Consider the following 21,621-nt stretch of genomic DNA (forward strand, 5'->3'; position numbering starts at 1 on the left):
AGAGAGAGAGAGAGAGAGAGAGAGAAAGAGAGAGAGAGAAAGGAGATAGAGAGAGAGAGACCATACCATAAACTGCACCACAGAATTTGCTGATAGTGTTGTTCCACTGATTTTTAGTTACCAGGGAGAAAACTAGTGTCATCAGCTGTTTCCTCTAACATCACCCCTCATGAAGATCCTTCCCAGCAGTTCCTGCAGCAGAGCCTTGACAGAGTGTATAATGTTCAGAACCTAGACCCTCAGGGGGCCCAGGAGCTGCTGGAATTCACCATCAGGTAAGCAAGCTTTGTCTGCCTCCTCTGACAGCTAGCATTTCTGTCATGCTCAGCCTGATTACTTTGAATTCCAATTGTTAGTTATTCAGCTTCTCTTTGTGATATTGCCCTTTACTTTTGAGTTTTGGGATTTTATTTATACTTGGATTAGATTATAGTAGTTTATTATTTTTTAATGCTGTTTGTGTTCATGAGTCAAAGAGTAGAATGAATAGAAATAGTTAGACCTTTAATCCCAGCACTTGGGAGGCAGAGGCAGGTGGCTCTCTGTGAGTTCAAGGCTAGCCTGGTCTACAGGGCAAGTTCTAGGACAGTCAGAGCTATTATACAGAGAAACCCTGTCTCAAAACAAAACAAAACAAATAAAAAAGAAAGAAAGAAAAAATAGTTCCAAAGATATTTTAAACTTTTCTGCCCTGTTAGATGAGTGACAGAAAAGCAGAGGAGCGGTGGCTCAATAAGACAGCAGTTTCACCATCCTTAGACCTGAGGGGCTGAGATCATTATGGTCCAATCTCACTTTTCTTCTCTGTCTGTATGTCTGTCTTCTCCTTGCCTGACAATCCACTATCCTTCTTTCTAGTCTACTTTTGCCTGTGAGAAAAAGGAAAGGGCAAGACAAGGGCTTCATTCTACTTCACTTATTTTGAAAGATGGGTCCCAAAAGGTGCTGTCAGTTTGACTAGAATGTTGACTAGAATATAAGTCATGTGGTAATTTCTAGCATTAGGGAGCCTGGATCGGTAACCTTTATTCTAGGTGACTAGTGTGTGGGTAATAATGGTTCTATTGGGAAGGTGCTGGGGAATATCCTAAATGCTCTGCCAGACCACATGACCCATATCATCAAAAGTACTTACAGTCTGACCAGCCATGTACAGAAAGTTTGCTGACCTTTTTGTACACTGTGAACCATTCATGATTAGGAGCCAAGGTCCACTGCTCTTGGAAGCTCTTGTGAAGTGGGCCTCAGCAATTTTTTTTTTTCTTTCTTTCTTTCTTTCTTTTTTTATGATAGTGTTTTGTTTTGGAGGCCACTAAAAGAGGCTGCTGGCCCTGAGCCCAGGAAAATAAACTCTGATTCCTGACTCATTCCCATCTAATTAAGCATTTAGGGCTTGTCCCTTACAGTTTTAGCCTATTGGCACTAAAGCAAATGCAGAATGTGTAAAAAACAGGTCAACTTAGTATTTAACTGTGATGCTGTTGGAAGGTTTTCGGTAAACTCCTGCTGGTTTGAGTTCTCTTCATGAGCTGGTGTTTTATTTTACATGTGTGTGTGAATGTGTGTGTGTGTGTGTGTGTGTGTGTGTGTGTGTGTGTATGAGAGAGAGAGAGAGAGAGAACTCAGGTCATCTGGCAGTAGTCCTCATAAGCTTTGGGCTGCCCAGACTACTGTTCTAGTGCTATGGCTAGCCCTGTGCATTATGTTTCTGGCTTGAGTGCATTCCCAGGAGAGAAACCAAGACAATGGGAAAACCTATGGGGAAAGCAATAGAACACTAGCTACTGAAGACCCACTCTGCTCTACAAACATTACCAGTGTGATGCAATTTGCTAGATGTGTCAGGACCGGATTTGAATGTAGCTTTGTCTGACTCTAAAGTTCATTTTGAAGATTATGCAGTAGTGAAAGGAATTCCTGTGTCAAGTAGCGATTAGATCAGATGATCCCTCAGGTTTGGACTTCTGGAGATGGCACAGTTGTTTAAGTGCTTACAATAGGACCTGAACTCAGTGCCCAGAACTGAGTATGTGCATGCAGTCTCAGTGTTGACTCTGTCTCAAAGGAGGTGGATGGTCTGCTGGCCGATACACACATGTATAAACACATATATTTAAATAAAAAAAGGTGATTCCTAAATTTCTTCAAAAGTTAATTTTTTTTTTTTTTTTTGAGTCTTTCTGCAAAGTCCTAGCTGTCATAGAACTTAATATTTAGACTAGGCTGACCTTGAACTCACAGAGATCCCCCTGCCTCTGCCTTCCAAGTACTAGGATTAAAAGCGTGCACCACCACACCCAGCTTCAAAAATTGCTGTTTTTAAAAAATTTATTTATTGATTACATATACACTGTTCTGCCTGCATGTATACTTGCAGGCCAGAAGAGGGCACCAGATCTCATTATCCATGGTTGTGAATCACTATGTGGATGCTGGGAATAACATCCAGTGCTTTTAACCTCTACGCCATCTCTCCAGCTCCCCCCAAATTACTATTTTTATAGTTGTTAAAAGTGTTAGTTGGAGTTTTATACAAAATAGTCTCTGAATAAAACCAGGGTCACTTTTTTTTTTTTTTTTTTTTTTTTTTTTGGTTTGTCCAGACAGGGTTTCTCTGTGGCTTTAGAGGCTGTCCTGGAACTAGCTCTTGTAGACCAGGCTGGTCTCAAACTCACAGAGATCTGCCTGCCTTTGCCTCCCAAGTGCTGGGACTAAAGGCGTGTGCCACCACTGCCCAGCTAGGGCCACATATTTTAAAATTTATGTAAAACAAGCTTTACTATCATAGTCATTGACCTTTATTCTCATTCAGCAACCATTTAGAAATCTATGGAAATTCTGACATAGTTCAGTAAGAGCTCAGGGAAATTTTATTTTATTTTATTGAGCTTTACATTGCTACTTTGCCTTCACCACTGTGTCTGGAATATCTTATAGGGACTCAGAAATGCTTGTTATAAACAATAGTTGTGATGGCTTAAGCAAGAATGTCATCATTTTTTGCAATTTTGGTGCCAAACTTTATATCTGCATATACAGGCTGATGACTTGTAAAGGCCTGTTCTCTTTAATTATGAGCTGCTACCAAATGCCCGCTGAATACCTGTGCTTCTTGGAGCTTTATAGCACTTATTTCTGTTGAGTTGAAGAATGGCCTCACCTGGGTGTGGTGGCCAGTACACCTTTAATCCCAGTATACAGGAGGTAAAGGCAGAAGGATCTTTCTGAGTCTTAAGCCAGCCTGGTCTTTATAGCAATCTCTAGGCCAATATAGAAGAGGCATAGTGGTAAACAAATAGTCCCTATTGTAAGGGCTCTTAGTTTGATGAGAGTTAGTTGGATAAACAGAAAATATAGAGTTTTGCTTTACTTACTGTTAGGAATCAGCAGCCTGCTGACCCCCGCCCCCAATGATGGGCGGAATGCTCATGGCCATGTCATCCCTCCGTCAGGCTTTATCTGGCTGCCAGAGGACTCAGTTACCCATGTGCAACGCCCCTTTTAATGCAAGCGTGCCAAGGGCGCCCCCCTCTCTCTCTGGCCCCTCTCTCTTGCCCTCCCCCTCTCTCTTGCTCTTTCTCTCTGCTCTTTCTCTCTTTCTCTTTCCCCTGCTTTCTTTTGGCCACCAGCTACCCCCTTTCTCTCCCCTCAATAAACTCCACGTGGGCGCTGAGTCTCGTGTTTTTATTTCTTAGGCAAAAGTTGTAGCAAAAGAACAACACTTACTAAAGTAGATAAGCAGGGTCTCTAGAAGAAAGGAAGATTCACCCAATCCTTCCTTGAATGGTCTAAGCAGTTCTCAACCTGTGTGTGGGTCATAACCCCTTTGGGGGTTAAATGATCCTTTCACAGGGGTTGCCTAAGACCTCAGAAAACACATATTTGCATTACTATTCATAAGAGTAGCAAAATTAGAGTTATGAAATAACAAAAAATAATAATAATTCAATGGTTGGGAGTCACCACAACATGAGGAACTGTATTAAAGGGTCTCAGCATCAGGAAAGTTAAGAACAACTGGTCTAAGTGATAACCTGAAGAATGAGTAGAAGTTAATCAAGTGAAGGAGGGAAAAGAGTTTTTCACTGACTAGGAATAGAGTCTTGAACTAAAACACAGGTCTTTCTAGCTTCCTATCTGGTTATCGGTTTGTCTGGAGTTAAAGTATCTAGCATAATGAGATGTGAAATCCAAGGGAGTGGCTCAAATTAAAAAGGGACCTACAGTAACTTTGATGTTTGAGCATTGAAGAGCTTGAAAGGAAAGTGTAGCCATAAACATTTGATCTGCACATCCAGAGTATTTTGTTTTTGAGACAAGATCTCTGTTATGTAGCCCTGATTATTCTAGAGTTTGCTGTGTAGACCAGACTGGCCGCAAATTCGTAGAGATTTTGCATCTACCTCTTCCTCCAGGGGGTGGGATTAAAGGTGTACACCACTATGCCCTGCTTAGCTTGAATATTTTAAAATGATGTTTATTGGCTTATGGACCAAGGATTGCTAATGTGTGTTTCTGAGAGGGGCATTTTTGCCCTGCCAGATCACATTGTAGAAATATGGTTCAATATAGCTGGGTTTTGGTTTGTTTTGTCTCATTAGTATTTGATATATTTCATAAATTTAAAATAATAGCAAGTAAATAAATGGAGTATTATATGGTAATGGTCAAAAGAAAAGAGTTTTAATCTCAGACAGACCTAGTTTGTGTCCTCTTTTCGTGACCTTGAGCAAACCACATACTGTTAGTTTTTGGTTTCATGCTCAATGAAACAGATTAACTACAATTCATGTTGTGAACATTAGATGAACTCAAATAAAAAAAATACCTAGCAACGGCACAGTTGCACATGCAAGGTACTCTTTGTACCTTTTGCTTTAAAGAGTTTACAATCTTCTGATGGATGTCTAGAATGTGGCTTCCTGAGAATTGTGGGCAAAAAAACAGTGCATAGTGGAAATACTGGGACACAGAACATTTTGCCTGTGGCTAGCAAGTTTCCGCTTTTGCCTGTACAGTAGTGGAGGTTTCTCCTGGCTAATTGGTTTGGGTTGTTTCTCTTTCTGTGAAACTGAGAACCATTGTTACACTGCAGGGGCAGTAGACTAACATAAGACATGCAGGCATTCAGTGTATGGTCAGGTTGGCAGTGTTCTTTTAATAGTAACCGAGGGCAGAGTCTTGCTGACAGTAATTGCTTCAGAAGTAGAATGGTTCTGAACTTCTCTTGGAAGAGGCACATTGGAGAAGTGACTTGCATAGACTAGCTGGACACCAAAATCCTACTTCATAGACATGGATATCTCAGGGTCTTTCCTTTTATGTGATTGACCTCAAGATGGACCAGGCCACTCAAACACATGAGATGGTGTTATCCATAGACACTCATTTCTTCAATCACCGCTGTAAATTGCTCTGTGCTTAGTTGTGGGCATCGCCTTCCTAGTAGCAAGGTCTCTAGGAAGCAGCATTAATCATCATGATGTTGCCCACTGAGCATGAGGTTAACGAGAGGGGCTAGTTCAATGGACAGTTTTGTCCAGCCTGCAAAAAGTCTGCTATGCCTGAAATAGCTTCTCAAGTGATCCAAACTCTCAGCTTTCCTACAGTTACTGTTTTTATATAGAGCAGTATTTTTATGTTGCCAGTGAACAATAACAAGGCACCAGGTGGCAGTAGTGCATGCCTTTAATCCCAGTACCTGGGAGGCAGAGGTAGGCAGTTCTCTGTGAATTTGAAGCTATCCTGGTCCACAGATCGAGTTCCAGGACAGCCAGGGCTTTTACACAGAGGAAACTCTATCTTGAAAAACCAAAGGGGGCAGGGGCAAAAAAGATAGCTAGGGAGATGACTTAGTAGGTAAACTTCTTTCTCTGCAGAACCTGAGTTTGAATCTCTAGCATTAAAAAAAAAAAAAAAAAAAATTAAAAGAAAAGGGGAAGGGGTGAGTGGTAGTTCGTGCCTGTAATCCTAACTCCTGGAAGCAAAGACAGGAGGATCCCAGAGACTTGTAAATTGGTGAGCTCCTGCTACTGTGAGAGAGCCTGTCTCAAACAAAGTGGAGCAACAGAGGAAGACATCTTGCCCTCTGGCTGCTAGAGGATGAGATGTAGTAGTTGGCTTAGTTGGGTTCTACTTATTACCTAGAGATGGGTTTGAGGAACAAAATCAGATCAATTACTAATGAAGTAGACCATGGCCGAGTATGAATGCATGATTTTTTTTTTTTTAGATTTTATCTAACATGTGTGTTTTGCTTGCATGTGAGTATGTGCACTACTATTGTGTCTGGTGCCTTTTGGAGGTTACAAGAGGTTGTTGGATCCCTTGAACTGCAACTAAGGATGGTTGTGAACTACCATGTGGGTGCTGGGAACCAAACTTGGATCCTCTGCGAGAGCAATGAGCCAACTGTCCTCCTGTATAATATTTTTGCCCATAGAACTCTGAAAATATTTTACATATATATACTATATATATATATATATAGTATATATATTGTATATGTGGTAGTCCAAGGATAACTTTTGGGAGTTGGTTCTATCCTCTACCATGTAGGTTCTAGGGATCCAACTCAGATAGACATACTTGGTGATAAGTGCCTTTAACCTCCTCAGCCATCTCTCTGGCCCTCTCTTAATGTATAGTTCTTACATAGTTGAGGTCATATACTTTATTATCAATTTTTGTTTTGTTTTGGTTTTTGAGACAGAATCTCTCTATGGCTATCCTAGGGCTTGCTATGTAGATCAGGCAGATCTCAGACCTATAGAGTTCTGTCTGCCTTTGCCTGTCTTCCAAATGCTGGGATTAAAGGCATGCACCACCACAGTATCAAATTATTTTATAGTAGCTATAATATTTTATTGCATATACCAAAATATACTTGTCAGTACTTCTGTCATAGATCTTTAGTTTGTCACTGAGTTTTTACTATAGTAATTCACATAGTGATGAATATTATGGAATATAAATCATTTCTGTTGACTATTTCCTTAAGGACTATTTCCCAGCATAAAACCTTTGATGAAAAAATACAGCTTTATGACAGTAGTCATATTTTACAAATGAGTGTATCAGCTTAAACTGCTTTTAAAAATTTAAAATAGGGGCTGAGGGAGATGGCTCAGAGGTTAAAAGCACAAAAAGCATAGCCCAATTTCATTATAACCACCCCAGCATTGGTGTTGTCATTTGTTACTTGGACTGGCTATAAATTGGTTACAAAGTTGTGACCTGATCTTTAAATTACTTGAGGCTTTATCCTTCTGCTCTGTCTGATTTTTTTTTTTTTTTTTTCTGTGTGTGTATTGTTTGTTTTCTGGTTTTGTTTTTACTATAGAGATCTGCAAAGACTTGGAGAACTTCAGTCAGAATTGGCAGGAGTAGCTGACTTCTCTGCCACTTATCTTCAGTGTCAACTGCTCCTTATTAAGGTTTGCTTGGATCCAGTGTGGTTATGAATTTTGGTGCTAAGAGTGAACTTGAGTTGATTCAGCAGTGTTTGAGACCCTAAGTGGAAAAGCTATTGTTCTGTGAAACCATCCAGCAATGGGAGAATCACATGCTCTACAGTGATATTATTTTTGTCCCTATTTAAATAAATGTTAACTCATACACTATCTTAGTTAGGCTTTCCCTTGCTGTGATGAAACATAATGAGGAGGAAAGGGTTTGTTTGGCTTATACTCGCATATCACTGTTCATCATAGAAGGAAGTCAGGACAGGAACTGAAAGAGGGCAGCGAGCCACCAGCCCAGGGATGGCCCCACCCACAATGGGCTGGGCTCTCCCTCATATATAACTAATTAAGAAAATGGAATATGTACAGAATGACATCTCCCAACAGAACCTGGTGGTGGTGGTGCGTGCTTTAATCCCAGCACTCGGCAGATGGATCTCCATGATTTCAAGGCCAACTTGGCCTACAGAGAGAGTGGGAAACAGCAGATCTCTGAGTTCCAAGACAGCCAGTGCTACACAGGAAAACTCGTCTTCAAAAACAAAAACAAAACAAAACAAAAATTCTTGGTCTGGAGAGATGGCTCAGAGGTTAAGAGCACTGACTTCTCTTCCAGAGGACCTGGGTTCAATTCCCAGCAACTACATGATGGCTCACAACCATCTATAATGAGATCTGGTGCCCTTTTCTGGCCTTCAGGCATACATAGCAAATAAGTTAATACATCTTAGAAAGAAAGAGAGGAAGGAAGGAAAGAAAGACTTGCCTACACCCCAGTGTTATGGAGGCATTTTCTCAAGGTTTCCTCCTCTCAGATGACTCTAACTTGTGTCAAATTGACATAAAATTAGCCAGCACATACAGGAATTTTTTTAAATTTAGGAGAATTCTTTCATCCTTCTCAAATTAGAAGGCCAGGTGTGGTGATGCATGGGGTTATGCGTTCCTTTAATCCCAGCACTGGAGTGACACAGGTAGGTGGATCTCTAAGTTTGAGGCCAGCTTGATCTACAGAGTGAGTTCCAGGTCATCCAGGGCTGCACAGAGAAACACTGTCCTGAAAAACAAAACAACAAATTAGAGTAGATTTTAAGTTTAGAATCCTAAAGATTGGGGCAAAGGCTATATAGCTTAGTTGGTAAAATACCCAGGGCATTCCCAAGGCCCTGGGTTGATCTTAGCACTATGTAAACATGTACACTATAATCCCACATTTGGATAGACAGGTTAGGAACAGGTGGATTAGGAGTTTCAAGGCAACAGCCATGGCCACATAAAACCTGTTTCTAAAACAAAGGATACTGGGGATTATTAAGTGTTTCATTTAATGGGATTGGCCACAGGTTTATATAAACTTTTATACTGTTTTCTTTCTTTGTTTGGTTTTTTTGTTAGTGTTTTTGAGATAGGGTTTCCCTGTGTAGCCCTGGCTATCCTGGAATTCTCTCTTCGTAAAGCAGGCTGGCCTCAAATTCACAGAGATCCATCTGCCTCTGTCTCCTGAACTGGGAAAGGTGTGCACTACACATCTGCCCTAAGCAGACTATATTTTAAACATTATTTTCACTTAGCTGGGCATGGTAGTTTACATCTGCAATCCCAGTACTCAGGAGTCTGAGGCAGGAATATTGTCAAGTTAGAAGCCAGCTTGGACTATAGAATGATACCATGTCAAAATAAACAACCCAAAAATTTAATTCACCAATTTTTTTCTTATAAGCCTGCGATTTGCATTATGTTTAGACAGGGTTAGTCTAGATTTTCTATAATGTCATTTACTATACTGTCATAAAGTCCTTGAAAGCTGGGTATGATGGTGCCTGATTGTAATTTTGGCACTACAGAAGCTGAGACAAGAGGATCATGAGTTTGAAGGCTACATACATAGGGACACCCTTTTTGAAGAAAAGAACAGGAAAGTGAAAGAAGAAGAAATTCCCTGAAAATAATGCTACACAGCAGAAATAGATAACATTGGGTCCCAGACATGGATAGGTGAAGAGAGGGGTGAATACTAAAATCTGTGGCTGTTGGTGAGACTTTTGACTGTAAAAAAAAGCTGAGAGAAAGAAGAATTCAAACAAACTGCCTGATTTGGAGTTTTGCATGTTAGTAAATGATAGGGTGTATCAAAGGACACCGAATATGGGAGCAAAAAACCTCAGTTGCAAAACAGGACAGTTTAGATTGTGCAGGTTAATTCAGTGACTCTGTGAACAAGGCCCAGAGTTCAGGCAGTTGATTTGCCTACCAGTTCTGGTGAGGGTTTTATGCCTCCTGTTTCTAAGCACTCATCTGAGCACCAGCTATTGTACCTCTCTAGAGGTAAGACTTTTTTTGCTTAAATAGTACACGTATCGGAGAGGAAGCCCTGAGCATGATAAATTCTCAGAGCAAAGCAAAAACCCAAAGGTCATGTGTTGTCAGTTTTGTGACACAAACTCTTCTCTCGTTTGCCTGAGTAGGCTTTGCAGGAAAAGCTGTGGAATGTGGCCGCCCCCTTATATCTAAAGCAGAGTGATTTAGCCTCAGCAGCAGCAAAACAGGTAAGCATATGGAGACTCCTGAGAGGTTGCATGTCTAGGAATTGTGCAGTCCAGAGGCCTTCCTATGGTCGTGTCTCCTGGCTTCTGTGATTTCAGGGCTTTAAAGTCAGGACTAGGGTTCTGGTCTCAGGCTTCCTCCACATTACTAGGTGATAAATTGAGCAAGTTATCTGACTCTCTTAGAGTTTTCTCTCCTATAAAGTATGGTAGTTGAAGTGCATGATTTCTGAGATTCTCTTGTGCCAGTTTGTGGGCCAGTGGAGGTTCTGCAGGTTCTGTAGGCCTGATGACCTGAATTCAGTCCCTGGAACTCACATAAAGTACCCACACTCTCACATACCACACACAATTCATATTATTAGTGTGTGCTTTAAATATATTAAAACCTAGAAAATATAGTTGTGAATCTTTTATCTAAAAATGCATATAAGTTAATTTTGAGGTTGTTTTAATATTTTATATATTAAATATTTTAATATTTTTAATTCTTTGATACTTTCATACAGTATATTTTTATATTCATCTATATTCCTCTTCATAACTTTCCCAAATATACCTCCACCTCTACCTCCCAATTTTGTGTCTTCTTTAAAAAAAAAAAAAAAATGACCTGCTGAGTCCACTTTGTGCTGCCTACATACTCCTGGGTGTAGGGCCACCCACTGCAATGTGGTGAGTTTACCAGGAGCCACACTCTTCAAAAAGACTGATCTTCCCTTGCATGAAATTTTCCTGCTTGTTAATCATCCTTATAGATCATGGAAGAAACCTACAAAATGGAGTTCATGTACAGCGGTGTGGAGAATAAGCAGGTGGTGATCATACACCACATGAGGCTTCAGGCCAAAGCTCTGCAACTTATAGTAACTGCACGAACTACTCGAGGGTAAGATGCCATGCTGGACAGAATAGGTGGCCTTTTCCTGAAGACACCAATAGATACATTCACTGTCTAAGGCTAATGATGAATAAGATGTAGGAAGGTCAGCTAAGAAGTATGCAATCGCTTATTTCATTTTCAGATACTCTAAAGTTCATGCTTAAGTCAGATTAGACCCATGTCTGACCTTTCTAACTGAACATAGATCATTGTCTTTGCTTGTGTCTGTTGTCTTAAGAACTCAGTTTTACAGTTTAATGTAGTCACTGTCCTCTCACAGAAGCTCAGGTTTCTGGGACTTCTTGTCCTCACTCCTTTATTCACAGAGTCACAAGTTTCTTACACTTTGCTTTTTTTATGCAGAGTTGACCCCTTGTTTGGAATGTGTGAAAAATTTTTGCAAGAAGTGGATTTTTTTCAGAGGTAAGAATCTAACTCTTTTTTGTTTTTGAGATAGGGTTTCTCTATTAATAGCCCTGGCTATCCTGGAACTCACTCTGTAGACCAGGCTGGACTCAAACTCATAGAGATTCGACTCCCTTGCCTCCCCAGTGCTGGGATTAAAGCCATGGACCACCACCACCCAGCAAGTATTTGTAACTCTTACGACTTTTTTTTTTTAATCTTGTTTATGTAGAAAGTAATCTAACATACATCAAACGAGATTGCATGTCTTTTCTGTCACCTGTTATCAGTGTGCTCTAACATGATATTTTCTTTAATGATATATAAACTTTCCTGAATCTAGAACTTCAAAAGTAAACATACAATTAAATAGTAAAAGTATCAGGGGCCATTTGGATCCAGCACTTAGCTGTGTGTGAAGGAAATGCATGAACTAACTGATGAAAAATTATAACTTGCCAGGTTTTTTCCTAGTTATTTTAAAATTTGAATATTTCTCCACAAACAACAAATTGTTCGTTAATTCTTTTGTTTTTGCTTGAGATAAAATCTCACTGTATTGCCCAGACTTGTCTTGAATTATTGATCCTCCTGCCTCAGCCTCCTTAATAGTAGGGTTACATGTGTGTACCGTGTACCTGGTATTGTCCTTTGCCTTTTTGAAGCAAGGTTTTATGTAGTCTGGTAATCCTTGAACTTGCTGCATAGCTAAAGGTGGTGTTGAACTCCTTATCCTCCTGCCTGTATCTCCCAGGTGCTAGGATTATTGGAATGCACCACACCCACTGTAGTTTAATTCTGTAGCTTAATAATCAAACCATATGTGGTGACACCACATATGGTTAATACCAGCACTATGGAGATAGAGGCACATGGAATTTATTTGAGGCTAGTCTGATCAACATAGTGAGTTCCAGGCTGCACATAGTGTGTCCCTGTCGAGAGAGGGAGGGTCAGAAGGAGGGAGAAAGAGAGAGAGGTAGAGAGAGAGTAAGAGAGAGAGAGAGAAATATGTGGGGGTTGGAGAGATGGTTGAGCAGTTAAGAGCGGTTGCTGTTCTTTTAGTGAAATTGAGTTTGGTTCCCAACACCTATATTGAGGGCCTCACAATCACTATAACTCCAGTTCTAGGGGTTTTGATGCTCTCTTCCTGCTGCTGCCAGCATCTGCACTCACGTGCACATAGCCATGCACAGAAACATGCACACATATAATTAAAGATATATATAAATATTTTTAAATAACAGAATAAATATGTGTAATAAATATGTTTCAAGATAGGCACCATGGCATATCTCTGTAATCCCATCTAATCTGGTTGCTGAGGCAGAAAAATCACGAGCCTATTATTTCAAGACCAGCTTGGGCAAAATAATAAGCCCCCCCTTTTTAATTAATTAATCTATTTATTGTGTCTGCCTCTGTGTGTGTGTGTGTGTGTGTGTGTGTGTGTGTGTGTGTTGTTCCTCAGTCACTGTCCACCTTATTTTCTGAAATAGTCTCACATTGGACCTGGGTGGCATTGATTTCTGTACACCAGCTGGCCAATAAGCTCCAGGGATCCTCCTGGTTTAACCTACTCAGTACCAGGATTATAGGGGTTTACTGCTGCTCCCAACCTTTTTACTTGGGTTCTAGGGGATGGAACTCAGGTTCTTGTGCACTTTAAAATATTTCCTCAGAGCCTGGCAGTAGTACTGTATGCAAGCCTTTAATCCCAGCACTCAGGAGGCAGAGGCAGGCTGGTCTCTGAGTTCCAGGATAGCCTGATGTGCAGAGTGGGTTCCAGGACAGCCAGGGCTACACAGAGAAACTCTGGAAAAAGTTCCCTAGAGTTTTATGTGAAATAAATTGTTTAAAACATGCAGTAAATGAGGAGAGGGCTTAATGAAGTAGAGTAGTGAAGTTAAAGTAGTGAAACCAAACTTGGTTTGTGTCGACAGTTTTTTTTAGGTCAGGTAGCATAGAAACAAGCAGGCATAGTGTTGGAGCATTACCTTAGTTCTCACATCTTGAGACACAATCACAAGACAGAGAGAGCTAACTCAAAACTGGCATGAATCTTTTCAAACCTCAGAGTCCTGCCCAGGGACACACCTCCTCCAACAAGGCCATTCTTCCTAATTCATTCCAAAAAGTTTTCACTAACTGGGTTCTAAGTATCCAAACAGATGAGCCTGTGAGGGCATTCTTGTTTTTGTTTTGTTTTGTTTTGTTTTAATTTTTTTAAATTTATTTTATATAACAAAGTCCATTTAAATGAAAACAAACATTTATAGACAATATTTGGGAGGGCATTCTTGTTCAAACTGCCACAATAGTGCATGTAAATTTGTTTCTTCCATCATTGCTCCTTCCTTCATGAGGTTGACTAACCCTGACCTTTTAAAAGATGTATTTACTTTATGTGTATATGTCTCAGTGTAGGTGTGTATACCACATGGGTGCCTGAGGAGGCCAGGAGAAGGTGTTGAATCTGTGCAACTGAAGATATAGATAGTTATGATCTGGGAACTGAACCTGGCTCCTCTATAAGAGCCATCTCTCCAGCCCCCAAACCTGAGGTTTTTATGATTTTTTTTACATTCTCTATGGTTGAGTTGCAGTCTGATACTTCACCTCTGAGTCAGTGTTCCTTACTTATTAATTAGAGCTGCATATTATCTTTAATTCAGTCTCTAAGGTCCTGAGTAGATAGATGTTGCCTCTTTACTGTGGAGGGAGGGGCATGACCATACCCTTCTACAAAGCTAAGTACTGTAGAATGACTTCAAGCTGGGTATGAGTAACAACTCAGTGTTCTATTGCTTCCATGTAAGCTTTTTAAAAACAGTTCTTTTCAGGGTTGGAGGGATAGCTAAGCAGTTAAAAGCAATTACTGCTCTTTCAGAGAACCTGGGGTTGATTCCCAGCACCCACATCACAACTGCTTATAACTCTAGTTGCAGGGGATCTGATACCTTCTCTTGGCCTCCCCCAGCACCAGGCATGCAAATAATGCACATGCATATAGACACTCACATACATGAAATTAAATAAATTCAGGCTGGAGAGATGGCTTAGTGGTTAAGAGCATTGGCTACCCTTTCATTGGACCTGGACCCAATTCCCAGATCCAAAAATGGCACATCACAATGTCTCTAACTCCAGTCCCAAGGGATCTGACACCTCCTTCTGTCCTCCACAGACCAAATATAGACATGGTGTGCAAAACACCCATACACTTAAAAAATAAAATGTAAATGTTAAGATAAGTCTTTCTTCCCATTCACCATGTAAATGTGACTGGCACCAAACATTCTATGTAGACTACAGTCTAAAACTTAGAGATATCTGTCTGCTTCTGCCTCCTGAGTGGTAGGAGTAAAGGTATGCACCACCATAATCTGTCAAGAATAAATCTTAAACAATCTAGTTCTTTCACACTTGATGGAAGACATACACTATAATCTCAGCAGTTGAAAGGCCAAGGCAGGAGGATTGTGAGACTCTGTCTCAAATCACAACAAAAACAGTAACAAGCCACCAAGGCTGGGGTTATAGCTCAGTGGGAGCATTTTCATTCCATGGGTAAGACTCGGGGCTCAATCCCCTACAGAAAACCCAGGTCTATTCTCTTGCTTGTTATTATGTCCCCAGACCTATAATAGTACCAGGTGCTTGATGGGTTCTCCTAAAAAAATTTTTCCCAATTAATTAACAAATCTATAAAAAGAAAATGATAATCTTAGTGGAATGATTATACAGTCATGTAAAATCTCAGGTATATGCCTGGCATTCATGGTTATTTATTAACAAAATTTCTAATTGTAGCCCAGACTATTCTTGAACTTGAAATTATCCTTCTGCTTCAGCCTCCCAAATTCTGAAATAATAGGTATGAGCCACCATATCTAGTGAAACAGACTCTTATGAAAAACAAAAAACCAACTTCCTGTGTGTGTGTGTGTGTGTGTGTGTGTGTGTGTGTGTGTGTGTGTGTGTGTGTGTACATGTTTTGTATGTGCCGGATATAAAGTGTTTTCATCAAATACTATTTATTGAAGCAGAGGGCACTCACTAAACCTGAAGTTTGCCAATGAACTTGATGGGCTGGCCAATAAGTCCCAGGGATCCTCTTATCTCTGCCTTCCCAGTGCTGGGACACAGGCTTGTGCTACTGTTCCCAGCTTTTTTCATGGACTCTGGGGTTAGATTCAGGTCCTCATGCCTGCAATGCTATCTTCCATCTCAGCTGTGGCTCTTAGCTGATCATGTTGCTGCGGCAAACCGATCTGTGTCCCTGTCAATTTCAGGCATGATCCTCAAGCTCTTCCCATTTCAGTCCTCTTCCTGCTTCAGTGCTTGGCAGAAGTATGGGCTTAACTTGACTGGTGAGTGAGTGGATGGTCAGTTGCTTCTGTGTGTTCATGCAGGTGTTTCATCGCTGATTTGCCCCACCTTCAAGACAGCTTTGTGGACAAACTTCTTGATCTTATGCCCCGACTCATGGCATCTAAACCTGTAGAAGTGATCAAAATTCTACAGACAATGCTGCGGCAGAGTACCTTCCTACATCTCCCACTTCCAGAGCAGGTCAGAGTCCATGTGCCCCTATGCCAAATCTGTCCTGACATTTAAAACCATTTACTGCAGTGAGCTTCTTTGATCAGGGGAGCAAGTGAGTTCAGGTCCTGCCTCTTATTGTTTTCATTACATGTATTTATGGGGGAGGAGAGGGATGCTAGGGGACATGTGCATGTGGGAGTTATCAGCCATAATAGCAGGGACCATCCCTACTGAGCTATCTCATTGTCCGAAAAATCAGCATACATTCTTGTTTACAGATCCACAAAGCTTCAGCCACCATCATTGAGCCTGCAGGCGAGTCAGACAACCCTTTGCGGTTTACATCTGGATTGGTGGTAGCCTTGGATGTGGATGCAACCCTGGAACATGTGCAAGACCCTCAGAACAGTGTTAAGGTCCAGGTGTGTTAGGACTGGGCTCCTGTGGGATTCTTACACTGACAGTGTGTTGACACATTTAACTTCGGTACTTTTGTTATCTACTTGAGGGACCAAAACTAAAAAGATACAAAAGATGCACCATAGCAAGAGCTTGACCTTGGAGCCCAACTCTACTGTCGATCAAATTAAACTCAAAACCTTGGGTCCTACACCTGAAAATAGGAATAATAGGCATTAGCATGAAATGTATGCCCTCAGTATCCAGGAAGGCTTTACAAAGTGACAGGATCCTCTCTGTTTGTGTCGTTAAGTTAGAGTCACATGAGAGATGTGGTGAAGGCTGGAACTGAGCCCCACAGTTCTAGCTTCATCGACCTCTCCATCTTTCCTGCCATCCATTCATACATTTTGTGCTGGCTTCAGTGCACATGCTAAGTGCTGAGGTTGTTGAGCTAAGTCTGTCTAGTGTGCTCAGTTTCACTGGGAGTCAGATAAAGAATTGATGGTTGGTGCTCCAGCATGCATGGTTAGGCATACTGTGGTGAAAGTCAAAGAAAGGAAGCTCTTTGAGGAAAAGCAGAGTGAGCAGCAGCAGTACAGGTAATCAGAGGCTGAGGAAGGACTGTCTGCAGCAGGCACAGCAGACTTCCTAGACTAAACTCGGCATTGCTAGTATTCCATTTAAGAGTGCATAGATAAACTCAGTGTGCAGTGTGAGTCTAATGAAGACTGCTGTTTTGTTGACTTTGAAAAAAAGTTTTCTATCAGCCAGGCGTTGGTGGCCCACGCCTTTAGTTCCAGCACTCTGGAGGCAGAGGCAGGAGGATCTCTGTGAGGAGAAACTGTTTGGAAAAAAAAAAAAAAAATTCTCTATCAATTCAACATAAACAATTGCAGGTAGATCCTTTACAGGTCATCTGCTAAACTATTCTTGGGGGGGGGGGGAATCCACCCTGAAACACCCGTACTGCCTGCTCAGGCAAATACATGACTGTATAGGATGCCGTGGGGACCCTTTCTGCCTTTCTGCCTTGTCATGGATAGCTCCTGCAATTTCGAAGTCTAGCTACCGTGTTTGGAATACATCATCTGTGCTGGGTACAGAGCAGAGGTTCTTGGCATTCGGCTGTCAGTATAGAGGTGCTAGGCATGCAACTGTCAATATACCCCAGAGACTTTAAAATTAGGTATTTCCTGTTGGTTTTTTTTTTTTTTTTAAGACAGACTATCTAGTCCTGGTGCCTTGGCACTTGCTGTGTGGACCCACCTGGACTGACCTCACACTCACAGAAATCTGCCTGTCTCTGCCTCACAAGTGATGGATTAAAGAAATGTGCCGCTGTGCCCAAGTGTGGATTTTTTATTTTTTATTTTTTTTTAAAGCAGGAACTTCAGGAATGCTTTTGTTAGACTGGTCTGGGTTGTTTTATCCACTGAAAGAGGAAATACATTCTTCAGATATTCTGAAATTCAGAATATAATCCATGCTGGCTGTTTTCTTCTCCTGACCTACTTGGGCCAGAATTTAAAACTCGTGCAGGAGCGCTTCTGGCAGCTGTTCCATAGCAGGGTCAAGACTTTAACCAAGCCAGCTTTGCTGAGAACACTTGGGCATTCTGTTGCTTGTCCTGCTGTCTTTCTTGTCCCTTTTACCCCCACCCCCACTTTAATACAGAATCTCATAGACCAGACTTGCCTCCAACTTTCCATGTATCTAAAGATTACCTTGAACTTTTCATCTCCCCTTTTCCTCTGCCATGTGCTGGTATTGTAAGCATATATTATTTGGCCTCATGTATGAAACCCAGGGTTTCATATGAGCTAGGCAAGCATTCCACCAACTGAGCTTTATCTGTAGCCCCTCCCCTTTTAAAAAGTATTCTTTGGTTATTTCAGACAAGAATATATTCCCCCTATTCCAGCTCCTCCAGGACACCCACTCCATTATCTTCCCAACTTCTCCTCCTCCTCTTCTTTTAAAATAACCTACTGTTAAAGATAACATTCTGGAAGCTAGGGCACCTATAACTTTCTTCTGTCTAGGATGGGCCACAGAGCCTAGAAGCAAAATAGGAGAGAAGCAGTTTGTAGTTATTACTTGCTGATGTGACCAAATACCTGAGAAAAACAACTTGATTTAGCTCATAGTTTGAAAGTTTCTGTCTACAGTTGCTGTAGGCCTCAGGTAAGGCTACCGCATCATAGCAAGGAGTGAGTGCATGATAGATAAAGGTGTAGGAAGCTAGGAGGGAGGAGGGACTGGAGATATGACAGGCCCCAAGTGACCTACTTTCTCTATCTTACCCCCCAAATACATGAAATTATGACTCTCTCAGGGATGTGATCCCTCGATTAGATCAGAGCCCTACTAATATAATCATTTCCCCGAAACTCTACTTCTGAACATTACTGTGCGGACTAAGCTTTCAGTATACAAGTTTAAGGCTAGTTTAGGCTTTATAGCAAGACTGTATCTCAAAACTAACAAAGATGTCTTAGTGAGCAAAAAGCTTAAAGTTGCAAGAACATAAAAATCTAGATATGAGCCAGGTTGTGGTGGTGCACACCTTTGATTCCAGCACTTGGGAGGCAGAGGCAAGCAGATCTCTGTGAGTTCCAGGCCAGCCTAGACTACAAGAGCTAGTTCCAGGACAGCCGAGGCTACACAGGGAAACCCTGTCTCAAAAAACAAAACAACAACAACAAAAACTAGATATGGCCACATATTTCTGTAACACTAGCCCAGGTGGGGTGGGGTGGAAGTAGGTGGATTCCTGAAAGTTCATTGCCCCGTCAGTCTAGCCAAATTGACAATACTTTAAAAGTGAAGATGGAGGGTGCCCTCTGACCTCCTGGGGTATACCCTTCTCCTCCACACCCCACCTCCAACATACACATATACCCAAACAGCAAAACAAGAATCAGAGTCAGAGAGAAAAATAAAAATAGGTCCATCAATTATTGGGAGGGCCCGAGGGATGTGGAGAGAGAAAAGATTTGAGCAAGTAGATAAGACACATACCTCTTGAATTTCAAAGTTGAAAGGATGACCCAATCCCTATCTGTATTTACACAGAGTTGGTCCAGTGTGATCCTAGTGTCAACTTTATTTGTTTCTCTAGTTTGCTTGGACCCTGTGTCATGTCATAGGCTCTCTACACAGGTAGAGAGGACGGCCCTCAAGTTGTTGAGAAAGAATTCTGTGCCCTTTGGTGAGATATGAAGATCTGACTAAGTGATTTGAACAGACCCTTCTTTGAGTACTCTGTTTATAGAAAGAGTTAGATAATTGCTTTCCTATCTGACAGAAATTTAGTACCAAGAGACTACTACAGAAATTGCTTTCTCCCTGTGTCACATGAGTGTTGAATACTGAGCCTTGATATGCTTCAGAGCTGAGGAAGGAAGTCATTCCAATGGGGTGCTTGGAAGAGTTTTCCACAGTTAGAATTATTATGTTACCCATTAATAGACACTACTCCTAACGCATATATACCAGGGACTTAAGAAATATTTACTGGACACTTTTTCTTAGGCTTTTTGAGACAGGGCTTCTCTGTGTAGTCCTTACTTCCTGGAATTCACCCTGTAGACCAGGGTGGCCTTGAACTCACAGAGATATGCCTGCCTCTGTTTCCTGAGTGCTGGGATTAAAGATGTGGACCAGCACTGCCTGGCATGTGTTGTTGTCCTTTAAGAAGCAGTTTTGTGATAGCTAGGGTCATCTTTTTACTACTAACTTGGGTTATCATCAATTTTCTTAGCTCATCTCTCTTTTGTTGTCCCATTTCTTTCATGTATTAGGTCTTATATCCAGATGGCCAGGCTCAGATGATCCACCCCAAGCCAGCAGACTTTCGGAATCCTGGCCCAGGGCGGCACCGTCTCATCACTCAGGTGTACCTCTCCCATACTGCCTGGACAGGTAAGAGTCAGTGGGTAGGGTGAGCAGGAAAATATCTCCCCGTTAATCTCAACATCTTCTCATTGTCATTTGCTTTTTTTAGTTTGCTTGTTTGTTTGTTTGTTTGTTTGTTTGAGATAGAGTGTCACTATGCAGCCCTGGCTGGTCCAGAACTCTCTGTGTAGACCAGGCTAGCCTCCAGCTCTGCCTCTAGAGTACTGGGATTAAAGATATTCGCTACAATACCATGATTGAACTTAATCTCTCTTAAGTAATGGTTTCATAAGCTCAAACATTAATATGTTTGGACTACTTTGCTGTTTGCACAAGGAACAAGATCCTGTTAGAAGACACATGGAAACTATAGAATGCCAATCTCTCTGAAGGAGACTGGGCTGCACACAAGAGACTTATTTGTTCTAACTATGCCTCTGATAGACCATTTGTTCTTGGAGAAGTCTCTCTTGAGTCCTCTTCTTCACTTCCAAAATGAAGAGAATAATTCTCAACCTATAAATTAGTGAGGTTTATTCTGGAAAGTTTCATGTTTCTTAACAAATTTTATAAATCATTATCTCTTTGTATATAATCAGTCCAGCTTATTCCATTGAAACAAATCAAATGATAAGTAACTGTCCTTCCTATACTCATAAACTGTTTGGGGCTAACCAGGTGTTTGTTTTTAAAAACTTAGAGCTGAACCTCGATAGCTTATGTCTGTATTCCAATGTGTGCATGTGTTTGCTCCCACACTCATGCTTGGGGGCGCGCATGTGTGTGCGCGCGCACACACACACACACACACACACACACTGTACATCACCTGTAAGAATAAAAATGGGAGAATACAAATGCATAAGACTTTATACTTCAATCCTTGGAAAACTTAAGGAAAATCTCAATCTGTAGATTCTAAGATACAGGCCACAATTGGCCACAATGGTGTTTCCTAAGTCACTGGGGATGACTTAGGAACATGCCTTTTATTTTATGTTTTGAAATACCTATAAGGGGGTTGAGCATATGGCTCAATTGGTAAAGTATTTGCCATGTGAGCACAAGGACCTGAGTTCAGATCCCCAATACCCAGGTAAAAGCCAGGGGCAGCAATAGCACCTGCAACCCCAGTGCTAGGGCAGTGACGGTGGGAGGATCCTTGAGGCTTGTTGAACAGGCAGTCTAGCCATTTTGGTGAGCTCTAGGTTCAGTGACTGCAAAAAATAGGGTGGCGGGCTTGGAGTGATGGCTCAGTGGTTAAGAGCATTGGCTGCTCTTTCAGAGGACCTGGGTTCAATTCCTAGCACCCATATGATGGGTCACAGCCATCTATAACTCCAGTTCCAGGAAATCTTATGCCTTTTTCGAACATGTGTTCATAGCATGTACATAGACATATTATTTAGTGTACTAAATAATAGTAGACACTATTATTTATTTTGTTTGTTTGTTGATATTTCAAGGCAGATTTTCTGTG

At 41.3% G+C, this 21,621-nt stretch overlaps 1 protein-coding gene across 1 annotated transcript in view; it reads left to right on the forward strand.

The window, feature by feature from the left end:
- The window catches only part of Ints4 (integrator complex subunit 4), a 69,200-nt gene that overhangs the window by 44,133 nt on the left and 3,446 nt on the right, over positions 1-21,621 (forward strand). Inside the window, exons 15-22 of the mRNA XM_051192270.1 lie at positions 118-275; positions 7,343-7,436; positions 9,929-10,009; positions 10,765-10,895; positions 11,253-11,312; positions 15,710-15,869; positions 16,121-16,264; positions 20,048-20,168. Of these exons, the coding sequence (XP_051048227.1) occupies positions 118-275; positions 7,343-7,436; positions 9,929-10,009; positions 10,765-10,895; positions 11,253-11,312; positions 15,710-15,869; positions 16,121-16,264; positions 20,048-20,168 (949 nt within the window). The remainder of the gene's footprint in view (positions 1-117; positions 276-7,342; positions 7,437-9,928; positions 10,010-10,764; positions 10,896-11,252; positions 11,313-15,709; positions 15,870-16,120; positions 16,265-20,047; positions 20,169-21,621) is intronic.

This window comes from Phodopus roborovskii, unplaced genomic scaffold, assembly GCF_943737965.1.
Source record: "Phodopus roborovskii unplaced genomic scaffold, PHOROB, whole genome shotgun sequence".
NCBI classification, from domain to species: Eukaryota; Metazoa; Chordata; class Mammalia; order Rodentia; family Cricetidae; genus Phodopus; species Phodopus roborovskii.